The 18,502-nt window shown below is 49.1% G+C and overlaps 1 protein-coding gene across 3 annotated transcripts in view; it reads left to right on the top strand.

Moving 5' to 3' along the window:
* Positions 1 to 11,060: 11,060 nt before the first annotated feature.
* Positions 11,061 to 18,502, top strand: part of GAS7 (growth arrest specific 7) — a 92,843-nt gene continuing 85,401 nt past the window's right edge. For all 3 annotated transcript variants that reach the window (XM_051634684.1, XM_051634683.1, XM_051634682.1), the window contains exon 1: positions 11,061 to 11,243. In XM_051634684.1, coding sequence (XP_051490644.1) covers positions 11,061 to 11,243 — 183 coding nt within the window. The remainder of the gene's footprint in view (positions 11,244 to 18,502) is intronic.

Raw genomic sequence — 18,502 nt, 5'->3', positions numbered from 1 at the left:
CCTGACCAGAGAGAGCTGCAGCAGCCTCCCTTGTGATACAGTCTTCTGTGTGTCCAGCAGAGATGTTAATTACTTCCTTCAAGTAACTATGTGTGCATGTAACTGATCTTTCAGCTGGTAAAACCTTAAGTTGACCTTAGCCAACCCTAAGTAGAGACTGTGAGAAATAAATTAAACCTGTGTGATGTTCTGGTGACTGCAAGGACTACCCCTTGGTTAGGAGATTGACAGTGAGTATCTGTAAGTTGATAGAGCAGGTATGGCAGTGGTTCCTGAGGCCCAGGTTATGTTTTATGCAGGAAAAAAGGTTTCCAGGGCAATGGGAACACGTTGCAGTTATTCTCCACGGTTTCAACTTCCATGCTGGAGAGAAGCTAACAGGTAAATAGGATAAATACAGTGGAGATCTCTCAGTGCCTGTGACCTGAACTGCTCCCTCCTCCTGCCTGGGCAGGGCAGAGCTCTGTGGGGAAGGGCAGGGTCTCTCCTCCGGACAGCGCAGATGCAGGGGGATCTGTCACCAGTGGAAGGAAGGGGTGTGGATCAGCACCCTACACGGTGTGTGCCTGAGCGGGGCTGTGGGCTGTTCTGTGGTTGTGGAGGGGAAAAGAGGGGGGAAAAGAGGGCATCCTCTTTGTGCAGCGTCTGGGGAACCTGCTCCCTCTGGGGAAGGGGGGTTAACCTGCTGAGTCCTGCGGGATCGCCCGGCCCCCTCTGCCCATTGCGTTCCTGCAGCCCCCCCCCCCCCCCGCCCCTGCAGCCCCGCCCCTGCAGCCCCTGCTCCCGGACCCCACAGGCCCCCAGCCCACTGGAAAGGGTGCGCTCGGGGCGGCCAGACGGAGCGGAAAGTGGGGCCCGTTGTCCCTCATGGTCTGGGTGAAAAAGGGGCCCTGTTTGAATTGCTAAAATGTTCTGGACACAGAACAGCTTCAGATTTTTCGTTCTGAAATATCTGGATGTTCACTCTCTGTAGGAGGTGGGCTTTGCTGGGTGGTTGTGCTCTGCCAGAAGTCCTGGCCAAGTGACAGGCAGCAGCTCTGCCTGTTTTCCTTGGTCTCGTTTTTGCCATCACCACCCATCAGCTGGTCACCCTGTCAGGCTTCTTCCCTCCTCCCTTTTTTGTTCAGTACTCAGTGGCCTGCAGTTCACATCCCCTTGATGCCCCCTCCTTCCCTATCATTCTTCTGTGCATTCATCTGCATCAATTGTTCTCCTTTGTGCTCCATTTGGGTTCCTCTCATCCCTCTCCAGCCACTGCTGGCTGCAGCCCATGTGCCTCCTGACTGATCATCGTCCTGTTCACCTTCAGGGTCCTTCATGCCACTCATAGCTCTCTGATGTTTTTCCTGCTAATGCCCCATCAGGCTGACCAAAATAATCTTATTATTTCTTGTCCCACGCTCCATGGCTACCTGCCATCCTTGGCTCTAGCTCCCATGTTCTTTAGCATGGCATTTTCTATTGTCATAGAGGGATGTGGACAGCTTGGGCACAAAGCACAGCACAGCCTCACCAGCACAGCACTGTGTCACTTGAACTGTCATCATGTCCAGCCCCCCCAAAACTGGCAGGTCCTGCCCATGCTCTCACATGATTCCATTGCACAGCTGTGCACATTAGGACCACGTCTGCCCAAGCCAACAAACAGTGCTGTGATAAGCACAATGCTAGCACACAGATCAGTAGATTAGTAGGGTTTATCCTTTTGTTAAGTACAAACCTGTTCTCAATACTCTTAATTGTCCAAAAAGGAAAAAAGAAATGGAAAGAATGAGTAGCAGGTCCTGCATGGGAGTTTTGTCCTGCAGGAGTGGTTTTTAAGGCTATCTTTTCTTTAATGATGATGGTTCCAAACATTCATAAAGCTGAAAGAAAAGCCTTTGAAAATATCTTTTGCACTCCCAGAAGCTTCTGTATGTGCTTTGTAGTTGTCATAGGATCTATAGAACCATAAGATCTATAGGACAGGAAGCAATGGTTTCATATTGTGCACCAGGGAAATTATTTTTCAAGAAAAGAAACACGTTATTTACTATGATGGTGGTGCAGCCCTGGGACAGGATGTATTTCCAGGATACAGTTGGACAAGGTCCTGACCAACTTCATCTAGCTTTGGAGTTAGCTCTGTGTTGCATAGAAGATTGGGCTAAAGAACACTGATATCCCTTCCAATCTACTTTTTCCACTGATTCAGCTGAACTCACTGATCCAGCAGAAGAAAGTTGTGTTCTGCTGTTTGAACACTGATCAATTCACTGAAAAGGCTGAGGAACACAGAACTGGTACTAGGCACACGAAGGTCAGAAACATGCAACTAGCAGGAAGGGTGGTGGCTGGGGAGGGAGAATAGGGAATGAGGCCTGTGTCAAACACCATCCCAGTGAGCCATCAAATCACCTTCTTCAGCCTGTGAGTCCTCAAAGTGATGATTCCAGGGATAAAGTGCCAACCTCTTTTTTCCATTACATTTTTACAGCACAGATTTGTACTCCCTGTCCTTGGAAGTATTTGAAAGCTGTGTGGGCACATTCCTGAGCAACCTCCTTCAGGTGCAGGGGGTTTGGAACAGATCATCTCCAGAGGGTTCCCTTCCAACTTCAGCTGCTCTGTGATTCTGATTTCATCTGTTGGTGTTTTGGTTTTGGGCCTGACACGACAATAAAGAACCAGCCCCGGGGCCGCTCACTCAGCTCCCCCCTCACACACCCTGGAATGGGGAGGACAAACTCAACCAGAAGCTCCTGGGTCGAGACAAAGGACAAGGAGGGTCTGCTCACAGATTATGGCTCAGGGCAAAACAGACTCCGCTTGGGGAAAAGTAGTAATTTCATTTCCCACTGCTCCAGTGCCCACAGGACACAGCAGAGCAGGGCTCACACACCTCAGCCCAGCCCTCCCTTCTTCCCCCCAAACCCCTTTGTTCCCCATTTCTCTCCCTCCTTCCCCCCAGGCACAGGGGGATGGGGATGGGGTTTGAGTCCCTGCACAGGCTGGTGGTTCCTGCCGCCCCTTCCTCCTCAGGGAGAAGGATTCCTCACAGTCCTGCCCTGCTTCCCCACGGGGTCCCTGCCCTGGCAGAGGGTCCTTCCCAAACCTCCCCACCAGTCCCTGCCAGGAGGTGCAGTCCCTCAGGAGCTGCTCCAGCGCTGCCCAGAGTCAGGGGCTTCGGGAACTGGCACCTCCCCTGGCCCGGGGGCTTCCGCGGCTGCAGCCCCCGAGGCCTCTGGCAGCAAAGCCAAGCTCAGCCCTCCTGGTGCCTTCAGGGGATGTCCCACCACGTTCCTCCATGGATGCAGGGGCACAGCTGCCATCTCCCCATGGGCTGCAGGGAAACTTCTGCTTGGGCCCCTCCTTCCCCTCCTTCCTCACCCACCAGCACCCTCTGCCTCTCCAGCCCAGCTCCTTCTCCTGCTCACTCTGCCCAGCTCTTCTCTCAGTTCTTTTGTACATTAATGGCAGAGGTTCATCTATTGTCCCTCTAATGGCTCCTTGGCTGCTTTTGGAGCAGGGAGAGCCTCTCAGCTTCTTACCAGAGCCACCCATGGGGCCCTTCCCCACTACCAAAAAACTCACCAGACCAAACGAGCACATTCTGTCCAACTCCCAGCTTCACCCGCACTCACAGGGGCATTTTTCCTTTCATGTAGTAGCACCTCGTACCCTTGCTTATCACCTAAACATCCTAGAGGAATTTTAAAAACTGAGAAGAAAATTTCTAATTAAAAATTGTAATCCAACTGAAAAATTATGTGCATGTTTTCTGGTATGGTCTACGTATCTGGAGTTGTCTTACAGTTACATTATTAGGATTTTCCACTGTTTTAGACTTTATTGCTTTAATCCCTAGCACCAGAGACTGTTACCTCTCAGGGGCAACGGAGAACATGAGAACCCTCTAATCTTTTCTTTCCACAGTGCTGGAGAAAGTGCCACAAAGCAGAACCTTCCCCACTAGTCAGAGAAACTCCCTTGATTTACAGAAACTCTTCTTCCTGCATTCATTCCGGCCACAGCAGATTTTCTGACAAAATCTTCTGTGTATTTCCTTTCCTTCAGCAATTTCCTAAGCACCCAAATCTTGCTAGATATATATGAAGATCATTCTGATTTTTTTATACCAATATGCATCACTGCCTCAGATAGTCCCTACAGCCAACTGCACAGTTTTTTGAGCAGGTCCAGGTGTATCTTGCAGGGTGGTGGGAACAGTGACCCTATCTTTTCCTGCTCACCCATTGCAGTTAGCAGAGAAGCAGAGTAGCCTGGAAACATAAGGGAAAGGGCTGGAGAGAGTCATCTGTGGGGGGAGAAGAATGAGGGAGGTGGAAGAGTCACTAGGTGGATCCAGATTGGAAAACTGAGTGAGGAAAAGTTGGCCACAGTGAACAGTACTGTGCTGGGTCTTTGTCAGAAGCAAGCAGTGGACTTGCAGTGCCCATTTGCAGAAGACAGTTTACTGCCAACCTGATGTTTAAATGTGTGTCAGCAACATGTTTTAAAGGTTAAAGCTGTCCAGGGAAAACTAATGCTGAGTTTCCAAGAGTTTATGGGACTGAATCCTCATCTTCAGAACAACTCAAGATGAACATAGTTCTTGCTAATTCTTAGAGACTTTCCTGTATGAGTCATTGTTCACGAGAGAATAGCAGCTTTATACACAGATGGTTGCAGAACAGAGACACCATTGAGAGGAAAACACTGAGACATCTATGTCCTGCAGATACAGGCACACACATACACACAGATCAACAACTTCATCCACAGAAAGGAGTCAGTCCTGCTCAGTGTGTTCAGGCAGAATCTCTGCTCTTTTGTGACATAAGAAATCCCTGATGGAATTCAAGTAACGAGCAACTCATCCTGAAGAGGGAAGTTTAGTGTCACTGAAATATCAATGTCCAAACTAGCACAGCCAGGGGGAGTTTGGCTGGAGGACTGCCTGGCTGGATGGCTCTTCTTATCTGTCCACAAGCCCAGTTCTCTGTGGGATGAAAATAAAAGATCAGGTGCTCTGAAACCCAGTAAACTGTTGTAGATGATCTGGCAAGTCCAGATCACACCACTGAGACTGAGAGAAGGAAGCTTGAAGGAAGGTTTAGGTGCTTTCATCAGACTCCTCTTGTGATGTTTTCCTGCTTCTCCAGGGCCTCTCCATGTCCCTTAAGACCCTTAAAGTAGATGTTTCCTGTATGTTCAGGCCCACATCTCCACATGCAGGTACCTTTCAGTTAAATGGTTCAGGTTTGGACATCAGGAGAATTCTTAACAGTATAAAGGTCACTGTGGGCGGGTTGTGCCTGTGATTGTGGGCCAGCACTGACTCAGATGAAACAGGCAAAGAATGGATTCCAAAATATAGTGCCTGATCTGGAAACCCTTGCTACAGAATTTTATGGATGCCAAAAGTTTGCATGGGCTCAAAAAATAACTGCCCTAGATAATGGAAACAAGCTATTAAATGCAAGATACCACCTCTAGCTGGGGAAGATCTGAGCTATCATTTGCTGGAAATCAAGAGGGTGTTAGGCAGAATTTTCTCTCTAATCCTGTCCTTTCCCCTAGACTTGTCCTATTAGATATTGCTGGAAACAGGATAATAAACCAGAGCTGTGATTTCATCCAGAACTATGTCTTATGTTGTTGTAAAACAATTAGAAGTTAAGACCCAAATGGCTACATCTTACTTGTGACTGATACTGAAACTATATGATTTACAGATAATGCCTTTTTTCCTTTCAATGGCTTTTCCATTTAGCCTAAAGTAGTTAAAAATTCAATAAATAAAATTGTGTGATCTATTGGTTTTAGAGCTGGAAGAAGAGAGGACAAGGCTACAATATCTGCTCTAACGTATAGAAATGACTGGGAGATGGTCTAGAGTCAGGCCTGCCTGTTCTTTGTGAGCATTCACCATGAAATGCCCTAGATAGCCTCTGCATACTTAGTTTGCACCAAGAGTAACAGCAGCAAGAGGGACTGAAAGAAACTGAAATCTTGTAGCCTATTAATTGGAGCACATTGTTGTGATTCAGGCTTTCCAGAGCCTCAGGAAGAGAGAGATGAACACTTGAGCTGGTGGAGACCAGGCATGGCATCACCATGTCACACACTGGTTTTGTGACAACTGGCAGCTGGTGACACCTAGCTGTAAGGCAAACAGCCAGAGCTCTGAGTCACAGTTATATGACCAAATATGTGTCATGTGACAGGGTAGGACCTGCTCTGCCTCTCCATCGGAAACATGTTGGCTAGAAGCAGGCTGATGTTATCAGAACAGTTATTCTGACCCTGCTTCCAAGAAAGGAAGTGAATGGAAACAGCCAGCTCTCCAGGTGAATTATCCTGGCAGACTAATCCAGTTTAGTTCTCAGGTGAATCACCACAGGCTGTTTGTTCATGTAGTATCACTGTCCATTTATAGACAGAGACTGTGTTTGTTTACATCTGATTCTAAAATAGGAGGTACAGCTCTGGGCACTGTTATGAATAAGGTGACTAAATCTGCCCTGAAACATCACTAAGTTTTACATGTGGCCACAGCCAGGCCTGCATCTGATCTTATTTTCTGCACATCTGATCTTATTTTCAGATATGACCTTGTACAAGGGGAATCCCAAGGTCAGCAGAGCCACAAAAACACTACTAAAGGCAGAATCAAAGGTAAAGCCATTCTGTATCATTAAGTGCATTTTTTAATTGTGTTTGAAGCACATATTTGGTCATATGAACATGACTCATAAGTCTGAGTCCTCTCCTTGAAATGTTTGAGGTCCTGGATGCCTAAATTTCCAAGTGTTATACTCGAGAATATCTGGCTTAGGAAATCCCTAAACTGCAGTTTGGGGGATGTGGGAGTGAATTCAAGGGAAGCTCTGCTGTGTTGCCCTCATCTTTCACCCCACCCTACACATTATGCTATCAGAAACACAAAAATAGATGAAATTTTGTGCTGAGCTCCTGTATCTATTCTCATGTCTTGGCTGTTCAAGGCATTGAGAAGAGTCCCTTCCATCAAAACCTACAGCTTTTAAGCATTTTAACAACTGGAATTATGTGTAACATGCTCAGAATGTTTCTTCTCCAACAACAGAACAAATTTCTGCTAGTCTCTTAGACTTCAAGAGTCACTTAAAGATCCAGTGTTCCATGGGGTTTATTTTTAATCTCTTTCTTTCCTGGTTCTTGGCCTCAGAAGACCTCCTGCTGCTGTTGTGTCTTGCAAAAAGGTTTGGCCAATCAATTAATGTGAATCTCCAGTCCATCATGACTAAAAAACTCTCCCATGCACCTACACCAGCCTTTCCTCATTCTGAGCTCTGCAGGATCCTTTCAGTGAAGACAGCAGGAGTAATTTAGCTCTTTTCCATCGACTAGATGGATTGTCAGATGTTGCTTTACAGAAACAAAACACTGAGCATGCTGCTCCTACAGCTGCCATATGTGACCTTTCTTCTGTTACTCCCAAGATGTTCTTAGGTCTCTTTTCAGGGAATCTGCCCATCTGTGTAGGACCTGTTTTAGTGGTGAAATTTAATCTCCAGGTACAATCTGTAAAGTCATGGAATAATTTCCTAGATAACCATAATTGAGGCTCTCTGCAGTGTTAGATGAAGTTGTCTTTTACTCATTCACAGACAGCATTTCAGTGACACCAAGGTTTGTTAAGAAGTTAGATGTCTAGGTTCTTCACCCTAGCCTCTTTGGTAGCAGACAGGGAGAAAAAGGTCCTTTCAAGGTGAGATTTGTCTCACCTGAACACAGAGTATGTTCATGTGACACTAATTTTAGAACTGGTTTCTCCTTGCTGAGTGGAATACCCTCCTAGAACAGATGACAGAATGAGGATGACAGTTGTGAAATAAATGCAGAGACATCTTACACCCAGAGGGAATATTTTAATCATTCAGTCAGACCTGAGTACTGGCCAGAGGACACCTGCATCCAGCCAGGATGGTTTAGCTAAGGTAGAATAGATGGGAGAAAACAAGGCTGAGATGGAAAGCTGACCAGTTCATTCCAATGTCTTGTACGTTTGAAGTCACAAATCTGCACGTTTCTGGGGTGGTTTCTCTATCTTCCATCTAGTGACTCCATCACATGCTGGATAAAACAATTTCGCATGCACAGAAATAATTTCCCTCCCAGAATTTCCCTTTACCATCCTTCACAGTGAAGACAACACATGGTGCAGAGGCAAAGAGAGGTCTGAGCACACAGAGTTGCTGTGTGTGCAAGAGGTAAAGCCATTTTGCACGTTGAGGAGAGGGACGTGATGTATCTCAAGAGAAACTAACCATTATCTGCAATTATCTGCACAATGGAATGAGCATTTCTTATGGGACCTGTCCAAGAGATGTGGGCCTTCAGGGACCTGAAGGGATTCTCTGACAGGAACAGAGCCCTTCTGTTTACAGGCTGGGATATTTGTAAACAAGCTAAAGAGAAGAAGCTGTAGCAGCAGCTTTAGAAAGAAAATGTAAAATAAGAATCTAGTTAGTGTTGACATTTGGGCTTGTCTGCTGCAAAGCTGAATTTTGTAATTGCTTTCAGGAAGTGGAAAACGCTGGGACTAAAACCCTGCTAGAGGTTTCTTCATCAAGGAAGTTCACACAAAGAAGAAACCCTCAAAAATATCAGAAAAGGAGATAAAAGAGAAAACAGAGCAAGTTGGAAGTAAAAAAAAACAGCAGAGGAAAAAAATATTAGAGAATAAACTGAAGATAAATATTTAAGTATTCTGGAAACATTGAGCATTAATAAAGTAATATTTGGACTAAAATTCCTTGTTGTATATGAATGTTCTGAACTATTTGGATCTGTCTTCCAAGGTTAATCAAAGTTTGGTCTGTATAAACTGAAGAAAAATATGGGGCTTTTTGTTCCATTTCAGTTCTTGCCATCTCTAAATGGCATTGTTGGGGAATGCCTCTGGTAGGTGCACCTGAACGTGTACCATGGTACCTGCTGCTTTTAGCCAAACGAGCCACAGCTGGTGTGGTGACACCTAATGGATCGTAGTTCATTAGTTATCAGCTCCAGGGCTTACCAAAAGGAGACGATTTTAAGAAATTCACCCGAAATTCAGAGAATCAAAAATAATTTAAATAAAAAGCCTGTGCAGCCCCAGGCTAGGGGACAAACACAAGGTTGAGTGTCACACGAGGCTGAGTTTCGACACACACGCGTGTCCCACAAACGACTCGCAAGACATAGCAGAGAGTCACTCAGGTAGGTGTGCCCTGCCTCTCGGGTACACCCCTGCACACGTGGAGCTCCCACGTGCTGTGTGGCTGAGTCTCACGTGTGCACACACTCTCACACCCACATACACACACAGTGACTGCATCGAGCAGCCCGCCCTGCAGCAAGTCACACTTGTGTGTGTGTCTGGGCTTCATACACACACCCCCACACCCGTAGGCAAGCAGGTATGTGCATTTACACATGTGCAGTGAGTCAGGTGTGCACACCTGGACAAAGAGATACACACACGTTCAAAGACACTAGTGTGCACAAAGACAGCTGTGTCTTACACACACACACACACACAGAGGAGTCGCACACGTGCTGCAGTGAGCCAGGCTTGCACACCCAGATCAGGTGTTCATAAATAAAGCACACACATGGTGGTGTCTGACACAGATACACGAGTGTCACACAGACCAGGGTGTCACAGACACAGAGGTGTGTCACACACGTGCTGCAGTGAGATACCAACCAATGGAGCAAGCTGTGCACCCAGCTGAGTGCTGCAGAGGTAGCTGCACCTGGGGACGTGTCACATACTCGTGTGCATTTCATCAGGCCTTGGGTGTGTCACACAATGTCTTTCAGGCAAAACGGATTTCACACGCTCGGGTGTGTGTCACAAACACACGCGTGGTGTCTCAGACACGCAGGGTCACACACGTGGGTGTTACAGCCACCCGTGGTGTCTCGCACACCGTGTCACGCACACAGAGCTGTTGCACACACGCGGGTGTCACACGTGCTGCAGGCAGCGGACACAGTGTCACACGCGGGGCCTCTCACCGACACGCGCGTGTCACACGGTCACAGACACGGTGCCTCTCACAGACACACGCGTGGGCGCCACTACCGCACACACGGGGTCACACGCTGTGCCCCGCACACGGCGTCTCTCTCTCTGACACGCACAGACGGTGGCTTCGAGCACACGGGTGTCACACTCCGTCTCTCGGACACCCCGTCACACGCGGGACTTCTCGGCGCTGCCCCACGCGCGGTGCCTCTCACGCCATGTCCCTCCGGGTCGCACACGGTGTCACCCTCTCTCTCTCTCTCTCTCACACGCGGTCCCGCCGACACGCGTGTCACACCCGCACCCGGGCGGCCCCTCCCGCTCCGCACGCCTTCCCTGCCTCCCCGTCCCGCCGCACCGGCGGGTCCGATCGGATCGGATCGGGGCGGGTCGGATCGGAGCAGAGCGGGTCGGAGCGGGTCGGATCGGGGCGGGTTGGAGCGGGTCGGAGCGGATCGGGTCGGATCGGGGCAGGTCGGATCGGGTCGGAGCGGATCGGGTCGGATCGGGGCAGGTCGGATCGGATCGGATCGGAGCAGAGCGGGTCGGAGCGGGTCGGATCGGGGCGGGTTGGAGCGGGTCGGGTCGGATCGGGGCAGGTCGGATCGGATCGGATCGGATCGGATCGGGGCGGGTCGGGTCGGGTCGGATCGGATCGGATCGGATCGGATCGGATCGGATCGGATCGGATCGGATCGGATCGGGGCGGGTCGGAGCGGGTCGGGTCGGGTCGGATCGGGGCGGGTCGGATCGGAGCGGGTCGGGGCGGGTCGGATCGGATCGGAGCAGAGCGGGTCGGATCGGATCGGAGCGGGTTGGAGCGGGTCGGATCAGAGCGGGTCGGGTCGGATCGGATCGGATCGGGGCGGGTCGGATCGCGCCGGGTCTGGCGGGGCGGGGCGGGGGCGCGGCCAGCGCGGTCCCTCCCTCAGCCCAGCGGCCCCGGGCGGGCTCGGGCCGGGGCTGGAGCCGGAGCCGGGGCTGGAGCCGGAGCCGGGGCGGGCGCGTCCCCCGCAGGATGTCGGGGTCCCGCTGCCAGACCCTGTACCCCTTCTCCGGGGAGCGGCACCGGCAGGGGCTGCGTTTCGCCGCGGGGGAGCTGATCACGGTGCTGCAGGTGCCGGACGGCGGCTGGTGGGAAGGGCAGAAAGAGGACGGGCTGCGCGGGTGGTTCCCGGCCAGCTACGTGCAGCTGCTGGAGGTAGGAACGGGAACGGGGGCGGGGGGCGGCAGGAGGGCCGGGGGCGGCCGGGCGGGGAAGGAGCGGTCCCGCAGCTCGGTTGGCCGGGCACGGCCCGGGGCTGGGGTTCCCGGGGCTGGGAGTCCCGGGGCTGGGGGTCCCGGGGCTGGGGGTCCCGGGGCTGGGGTCCCAGGCCGGCAGTGCTGGGTGCGAGCGGTGCGGGGTCGCTGCCAGGCGCTCCCGCGGCGCGGCCGGCGCTGCAGCGGGCTCGGTGCTGGCGGGGGGTGCGGCTCTGGGAGCCCGCCCGGCCCCGCTCCCGCTGCTTGGGGTACCCGCGGTCCAGCCGTGGTCTGGGGAGGTTCAGGGTGCAGGGCAAAGCTGCGGGCTCCTCCGGACGTTTGGGTTTCACAGTTGCTAGAGAGTGTCTGGGGCGACGGAGCTCCTGTCAGGCAAGCTCTTCTCCCTCCTTGCTCCCTCTCCTTTCTCTCTTTTCCTTTCACTGAACATCTCTTGGCTTTACGTTGTGGAAAAGGCTTGTGTTGCTTCAGTTCCCCAGCTAGCTGGAGGTTTCCTTGCTGCTGTGTGTGTGACATTGTCCCAGAGAGCCCCAGTAGCCCAGCAAAGTTAGAGTCAGTTGCCTGGACTCGGAGGTCATGGGCTTCCTTTCCCTCAGGATGCTGAGGAGCCCTTTTAGCCCCGGTTGTTTTCAGGGACCTAGCAAGTAAGGCAACAGTTGTGTTCTCACCTCAGGACTGCTTGTGCCTGGATTTATTTATAACTTTCTCTCCTATGCAAACAAGAAACAACACAAGTGTAAAATAAATGTTCACAAAGAGTGTGTTCACAATCTCTGCATTTCTGAAAGTGAAATCTGGAACATCTCATGCACGAAAGCAAGAACCTGCTGTGAGCCCATGAGTCTTTCCCTCACAGGCCATGCCCTGTTGTCATTTGAAGCTTAACCTAGGATGTGAGTATGGAAATGGTCTGAAGCCATGTCCCTGCAGTGACTGGGCTGGTAGCAGCACAGTGTCTCTCGGGTCAGCCTCTGTTTGTCCTCCGAGTTTCTAAGGGGGGTCAGTCTGCTTTGCTTACATACAAGGCAGGCACCACCCACCCCAGGTTTTCCATGCACACCCTCTGGGGAGTCCAGAGTGGCAGGAAGCACAGCCCTGAGCAGAGCCAGGCCCGTCAGGTGCATGCAGAGCAGTGTCCTGTGAGCACTGTCCCAGAATGATTTGAGTTGGAAGTGACCTTAAAGATCACCTAGATCCAACCCCCTGCATGGGCAGGGACACCTCCCACCAGACCAGGTTTCTCCAAGCCCCTTTCAAGGTTCTGTGCAAGAGGATATTTTGCCTATAGACCCAGCATTGCCTTTTGGTAAAAAGAAATGTGTGATGTTTCCATGGAGTTTCTGTTTCTCATTCTAACCTGGGAAAAACAGGAAAACAGAAGCAAAATTTTCCCACTCAGTTTTACAAGAGTGAGGCCAATGACTCCTCTGTGCCATTGAAGCACTTCGGATTTTTTTTTTTGTTATGTTAATGTGGGGAGTTCATTTGTTTGTCAGTTTTGCCACCTACAAGATCATTTACTGAGATACGTGAACGTTTGTGGTTTCACAAATTGCTTAATACTTACACATCTAACCAGGAATTTAGAAACTGTTTGAGGCAAAATGTATCATGAGACAAACTCTGCTCAGCCAAGGCAGTGGGAAATCACTTCTGTGTACACAGTCACTTCGTCAACTATCTGGGAACTCCTCTTTTTCTGCTTAAGCCTGGGCAAGTTCTGCTGTGCTCAGATCAGAGCCTGGAGCCCCTAGATGGGCCCTTCCTTGACTCATGTACCACTGAAAAATTTGCTGCAAACCAATTGTTCAGATATCCCAGCCTCTTTTCTCTTGACCAAACCTTTGGAAAGAAGGCAAGAAAGATAGGAAGTGCCAAGTGGTGTTCACTCTGGTATGCTTTCCTTTTCTGGAGAGGTGATGCCCTCACTTCCCCATGCGCAGTTCACTCCAGCAGGTACCTGTGCTCCTCTCTCTGGAGCCCTGTACCTCACTGCCACAGCTGGCTGCATTTTCTGCCACGGCAGGGAATGAGCATGGCTTGTGACATTGCTTGCCCATGGCCTACATGCCACATACCCTTTCTCCTCACAGCAGTGTGTCAGGTGGCTGGGTGCCACCAAAAGGAGATGGCTTCCTGGTGCCTCTGTCACTTTAAGCCTGCCCCTGAGTATAGACAGGCAGGCTGGGTTCTCTCATTGGTACCAATTCATGTTTAGCAACACTGAAATCTCTGACAGTGCTGCTCTAAAGTCTGCACTGAGTTTTGGTCCTAAACTGAAAGAGGGAAGTGAGGAAGGTACGATGGGCAGCAGTGAAGAGGGGAGTCTCTTCCAGCCTTGAGCAGTTAGATCAGCAGCCAGTCTGCAGCATGCTGGTTCCTGCTGGATGAGAGAGGAGAAATGACTGTTCCTGATGCTATCTCTGACTTGGGAGGAACTGTGCTGCACAACAGCACCTGTGTCTCTTCACAGGCAACCCAACTGTGGAGCACAAATCCATGTGCTCCCACATGGCTCTACCTGGCTCAGACGGGAGCTGAGGTCAGGGCAGGCTCTTCTCCTCGTGTTCAGTCACACTGAGTGGTAGCTCTTGGCTCTGGTGGAGAAAAATCGGTATCCACAACTGGTTGCTAACCAGAATAGGCTTTAATGGCAAATATGGAGTTAGCTGAGAAAACCATGAAGGTGGCTTGTGGGAAACAAACTCCAGTGCTGGAGGTGGGCATTGCTGAGGGATTGCTGCCTTTGCCTCCCGAGTCCTCATTAGCAACAATGTGATTTCAATTCCTTCCTCACAGAGCATGAAGGAAAGGAGCAAAATTGTAGTCAGTGTGGGTAAGAGAGACACAGGGAAGTAAGGAGGTAAAGATGTTTTACATCCTTTGGTTCCTGGTCGTATGGTTGCTGCAAAGATACAGTGGTGGATTAGAAGAAAACAATGATGGCTGGACAGTCCTGCTCATGGAAATGATGGAAACAAGGAGAACTGGAGGAGGACTGCAGGAGTGTGTGGTAGGGATAAGACAAAAACAGGATGTCTCTGTGAGCTCCAGAGAGGTTAAAGTTGTCACAGAGCAAAAGAGATAGCAGAAACCAAAAGACTATCACAAGCAAAGAGCAAAGTGAGCAAAGGGGTGATGGGGTTCCATATGTGTTCCCTGAGGAACCTGCTGGTTGGCAGCAGTTGGGGAGGCAACTGTGGTCTTGCTCACAGAATTGTTGAGTTGGAAGGGACCTCTGCAGATCAGCTAGTCTGGCTTCCCTGGCCATGTCTGGTCAGGTTTTGAATATGTGCAAGGATGGAGGCTCCACAACCTTTCTGGGCAATCTGTTCCAGTGTTTGACTACTGCCACAGTTTTTTTGTTGTGTTTAAAAGGGATTTACTGTGGTTTAATTTGTGCCCAGTGCATCTCATCCTTTCATTGGATATCACTGAGAACAATCTGTCTCTGCTTTTTTTACCATCCTCCCCATAGGTTTTTATAGACATTGCTAACATCCCTCTGGAGCCTTCTTGTCTTGATACTAAACAGTCCCAGTTCTTTCAGCCTTTCTTTGTATGCCAGATGCTCCAATCCCTTAATCATCATTGTAGCCCACTGCTGGACTCTCTCCAGCATGTCCTTGCCTTCCTTGTGCTGGGAAGCCAAGTACTGTTTCCTGTACTGTTGTGCACTTGGAGACTGTAGGTTAATGGAGAAACAGCCCCCAATCAATATTTCCTGAACATGAGAAACCAGGGACACCATAGGAATCCAAGAGTGTGCTGCCAAATTCATATGATGTTGCTTTGACTGAGGTTGGTCTGTGAACAAGCAACACCCTTCCCCAAGCTGAAGGGCTTAGGGAAGGATGTTGCCTCTTGTGATCCATAGCCCATTGAATAGATGTAACATCAGCTTCAACTTTCACCCCACCTTTGGTGATTTATCAGCCATGAGACCTGAAAGCTGGGGACTAGAAGCTGCATCTTCTGACCATTTCTTCCACGTGTACTTTTATATGTTTTCCTCACCTTTTGACCATTGGAGCAGGGCCACACAGGGACCCTCTGTACCAGACTGGCAGTCCCAGGTTAAGCAGTTGCCCTTCCCAGCCTGGTGCAAAGAGCAATCTGTGCAGATGCAGGAGATGAGCAGTCCTTCAAGCCAGTGCTGCCATGGGTGAACACAGATACAGAGCAGCTGGAACGTGGTGAGGATTTCTTGACAGCTGAAGACAACAAAGCGTTTCCTACCCAGAGGCTGACTGCCTCCTCAGCCCCACTGCATCAGAGGTGCTTGGGATGGTGATGTGCATAGAAAGATCTATACAGCTCCAGGCCTGAGAGCCACCTATGACAAGTCTCAGGTGTGTCCCAGTTTGTCACAACCTTTTATTGGTGCAGGGCAGCATAGATGTCCAGGGGGTGAGGTGGTATTAGAACTCAGGGTCTGTATTCCAGGAGGTGCTTTGCACAGGAAACACTGGCTGTTGCATCTGCCTTTTTAGAGGAGTGAGTCTCAGAGTAGTGGGGAGATGTGTCATTCAGTCACATTTGAAAGTGGTTTGCTTTAAAATCTATTTTGGGCATCATTTTTTGTATTTGTGGTTAGCCAGAAATCACTTATATAAGCAGCAGCAGTAGCAACATATGCAAATTTGCTGAAAATTGTCAGCACTTTTTATAGCTTCAGTCATCCCACAGATGTAAGTCTCTGCATGAAGCACAGTGTGTGCTTCCAGCATGGATGGAGGTGGCTCTGGAATCTGGCTGAGTGAGCGGGACCAAGTGAGGGAGCTGCCTCTGTCTGCACTTCCACAGCCTGATTTACCAGAACTGTGAGGCACTTTGAGAAGAATCACACGCTTCTCCCCAGAGCGTGGTGCCCGTGCAGGCATCACTGTATTACCCATTACTGCTTCTGCTGTGTAATATTTGGGGGGTAACTCACCCCACCTGTGACACCTGCCACGGGGACACTGAAATGCACAAAGGGTTGAGCCCGGAGGTTGTGGCACATTCAGGTGCAGGAGGAAGAGGCACAGGCTGCTTCACTCTTTGTGCCCGGGTAGTCATGGAGAAAAAGGATGAAAGGAGTTTGTAGAAATGATAATCCTTGTAATCTGTTTTGTAATAGCAGAAAATGTGTGGAGGATTTCTCTGCCAAACTGTGTCTTGTCGTAAGCTGGTATGATCCAAGGAGACAGTGTTCTTAAGGAGAAACTAGAACTAGAACCTGCCAGCTGATGAGCAAGGATAATTCCATTTCATGACAGAATTCAACTTGTAGACATTTATTGTATTGTGGGAAAACCACTATTTTTAGGGAGAGAGAGAAAAAAATACTGTTTATATTCCTCCCTCTTCATGTTAGCGATTGAGCATATTTTGACCAAGAAAAACCTCAAAAGATTTTTGTCAGAAAATACCCAACCAGTCCTAGAAATGAGCCAGTGCTGAGATGTGAGGGTTGTGCTGTGTGCTGCCCCAGGGAGGGCTGGCAGGAGAACCTGAGGCCTCTCTGGATGTGGTGTTGATACCTCCTGCACGCAGCAATGGTGCTTTGCTTTCTTAGCAGGGTTTTCTACATCTCTGGGATTTGTTACCTCACACCCTCTTGTCCTTGTGGAGGATCGTGGGCTGTTGCTTTGGGTTTTAGTTTCAAAAGGTCATTTTATAAAGCTGTGACTTTCTGCAACTGTATCTTTTCAGACATGAAACTTTTTGGTCTTCTGACCATTGACTTTTCTGGAAGATGTGGACAAAAGGAAAGAATCGATTTTCTCATATTAGAAGTGTGAGGAAATCATGTTTTGCTGCCAGAGTATCCCTTTTTGATCAAGGATTCTGAGGGACTTTAAAGCCCTGTGAGAATGTGAAGGAGATGTGGTAGTACAGTTCACAATCCTTTGCTTATAAGAGTGCTGTCTGTCTTGCATCTGGTGATAGTTGTCTTAGACTGTTGAAGTTAGAGAGAAATTTTTAAAAATGAATAGGACCATAAATACCCACAATTTGTGAAATGAAGGGTTGCAGTGAAGAGTGTGGAATTTTTTGTGCGCTCTTTTGTCCTCTGCTCAAGTTGAGGTGTTGCAGAAGCTGGGCTCATGGGTGCAGCACCTGTAGCAGATGAGAAGAATCACACTGAGGGCCTCTCAGAAACTGCACGTGGCAGAATTTTTAAAGGTGGTTTTCTTTATCCTTAGCTAAAAGATAAAAACAATATAATGGGAGGTGTAATCTGGAAGGATCTCTTTCTGCTTATGGATTACAAAGAGAGTCTAAAAATGGCCTCACTGCAGATGTCTGCCTTGTAGGTGTTAAAGATCAAATGATGATGCATGAACCTGCACGTTAAGGGTGGATATACAGTGAAGATGAAAAATATGGATCATTTAAATACTCACTTGAAGATTACTTAGTTTCCTAAGAAATCCCCCATTCATTCTGGTCTCAGAACGGTGTCCTGTAGACAGGCACAGGGGTGATTTCTGCAGTGGTAGGCATGGGATACCCTGAGTAGTCTCACTTTCCAACTTGGGTGCCAAATGGATCTTCAGTGTCTTGAGTGTTGTGCTGCAAACAACGTGTTCTGAATGTATTACATGGTATTTTATACTGAATGTAGAGTAAAAAGACACAGTAGGAAAAATGAGAAGATGCCAGGTACTCAGTACTCTCTGAAAGAACTGCTTTATTTTGGTGTCTGAAATGGAAAATTTAGCTCTGAAACCAATACCAGAAGGTTCTGGTAGATTTGGTGGGGTTTTGTTTTCTCTACTCATTTCACTTTTCCCTGGGCAATAGTAAATGACCAGGTAGAATGAAATGGTCTTCTAAAAAACCAGATTAACTTTTTGGTTTATTCTCCATGATTCCTAATCTTCTGTGGTTGTTCATGTGCCATAGAGCACATTATTATCAGTAATGTGCCCTGGTGCTGCATTACCAGAATCTTAAATGTCTGAGTATATAGTCAGGACTTGTTATCAATATCTGAGAACTGGAGCACCTCTCCTATGAAGACAGGCTGGGAGAGTTGGGGGTGTCCAGCCTGGAGAAGAGAAGGCTCTGGGGTCACCTTATACTGGCCATTCAGTACCTGAAGGGGACCTATGAGAAAGCTGGGGAGGGACTTTGGACAAGGGCAGGGAGAGGACAACAGGTAATGGATTAGAATTGGAAGAGAGGAGATTTAGGTGAGACATTAGGAAGAAA

This window comes from Apus apus, chromosome 17 (assembly GCF_020740795.1).
Source record: "Apus apus isolate bApuApu2 chromosome 17, bApuApu2.pri.cur, whole genome shotgun sequence".
Taxonomy (NCBI): Eukaryota; Metazoa; Chordata; class Aves; order Apodiformes; family Apodidae; genus Apus; species Apus apus.
Note: the sequence above shows the minus strand (reverse complement) of the source record. Positions and strands in the feature narration are given on the sequence as shown.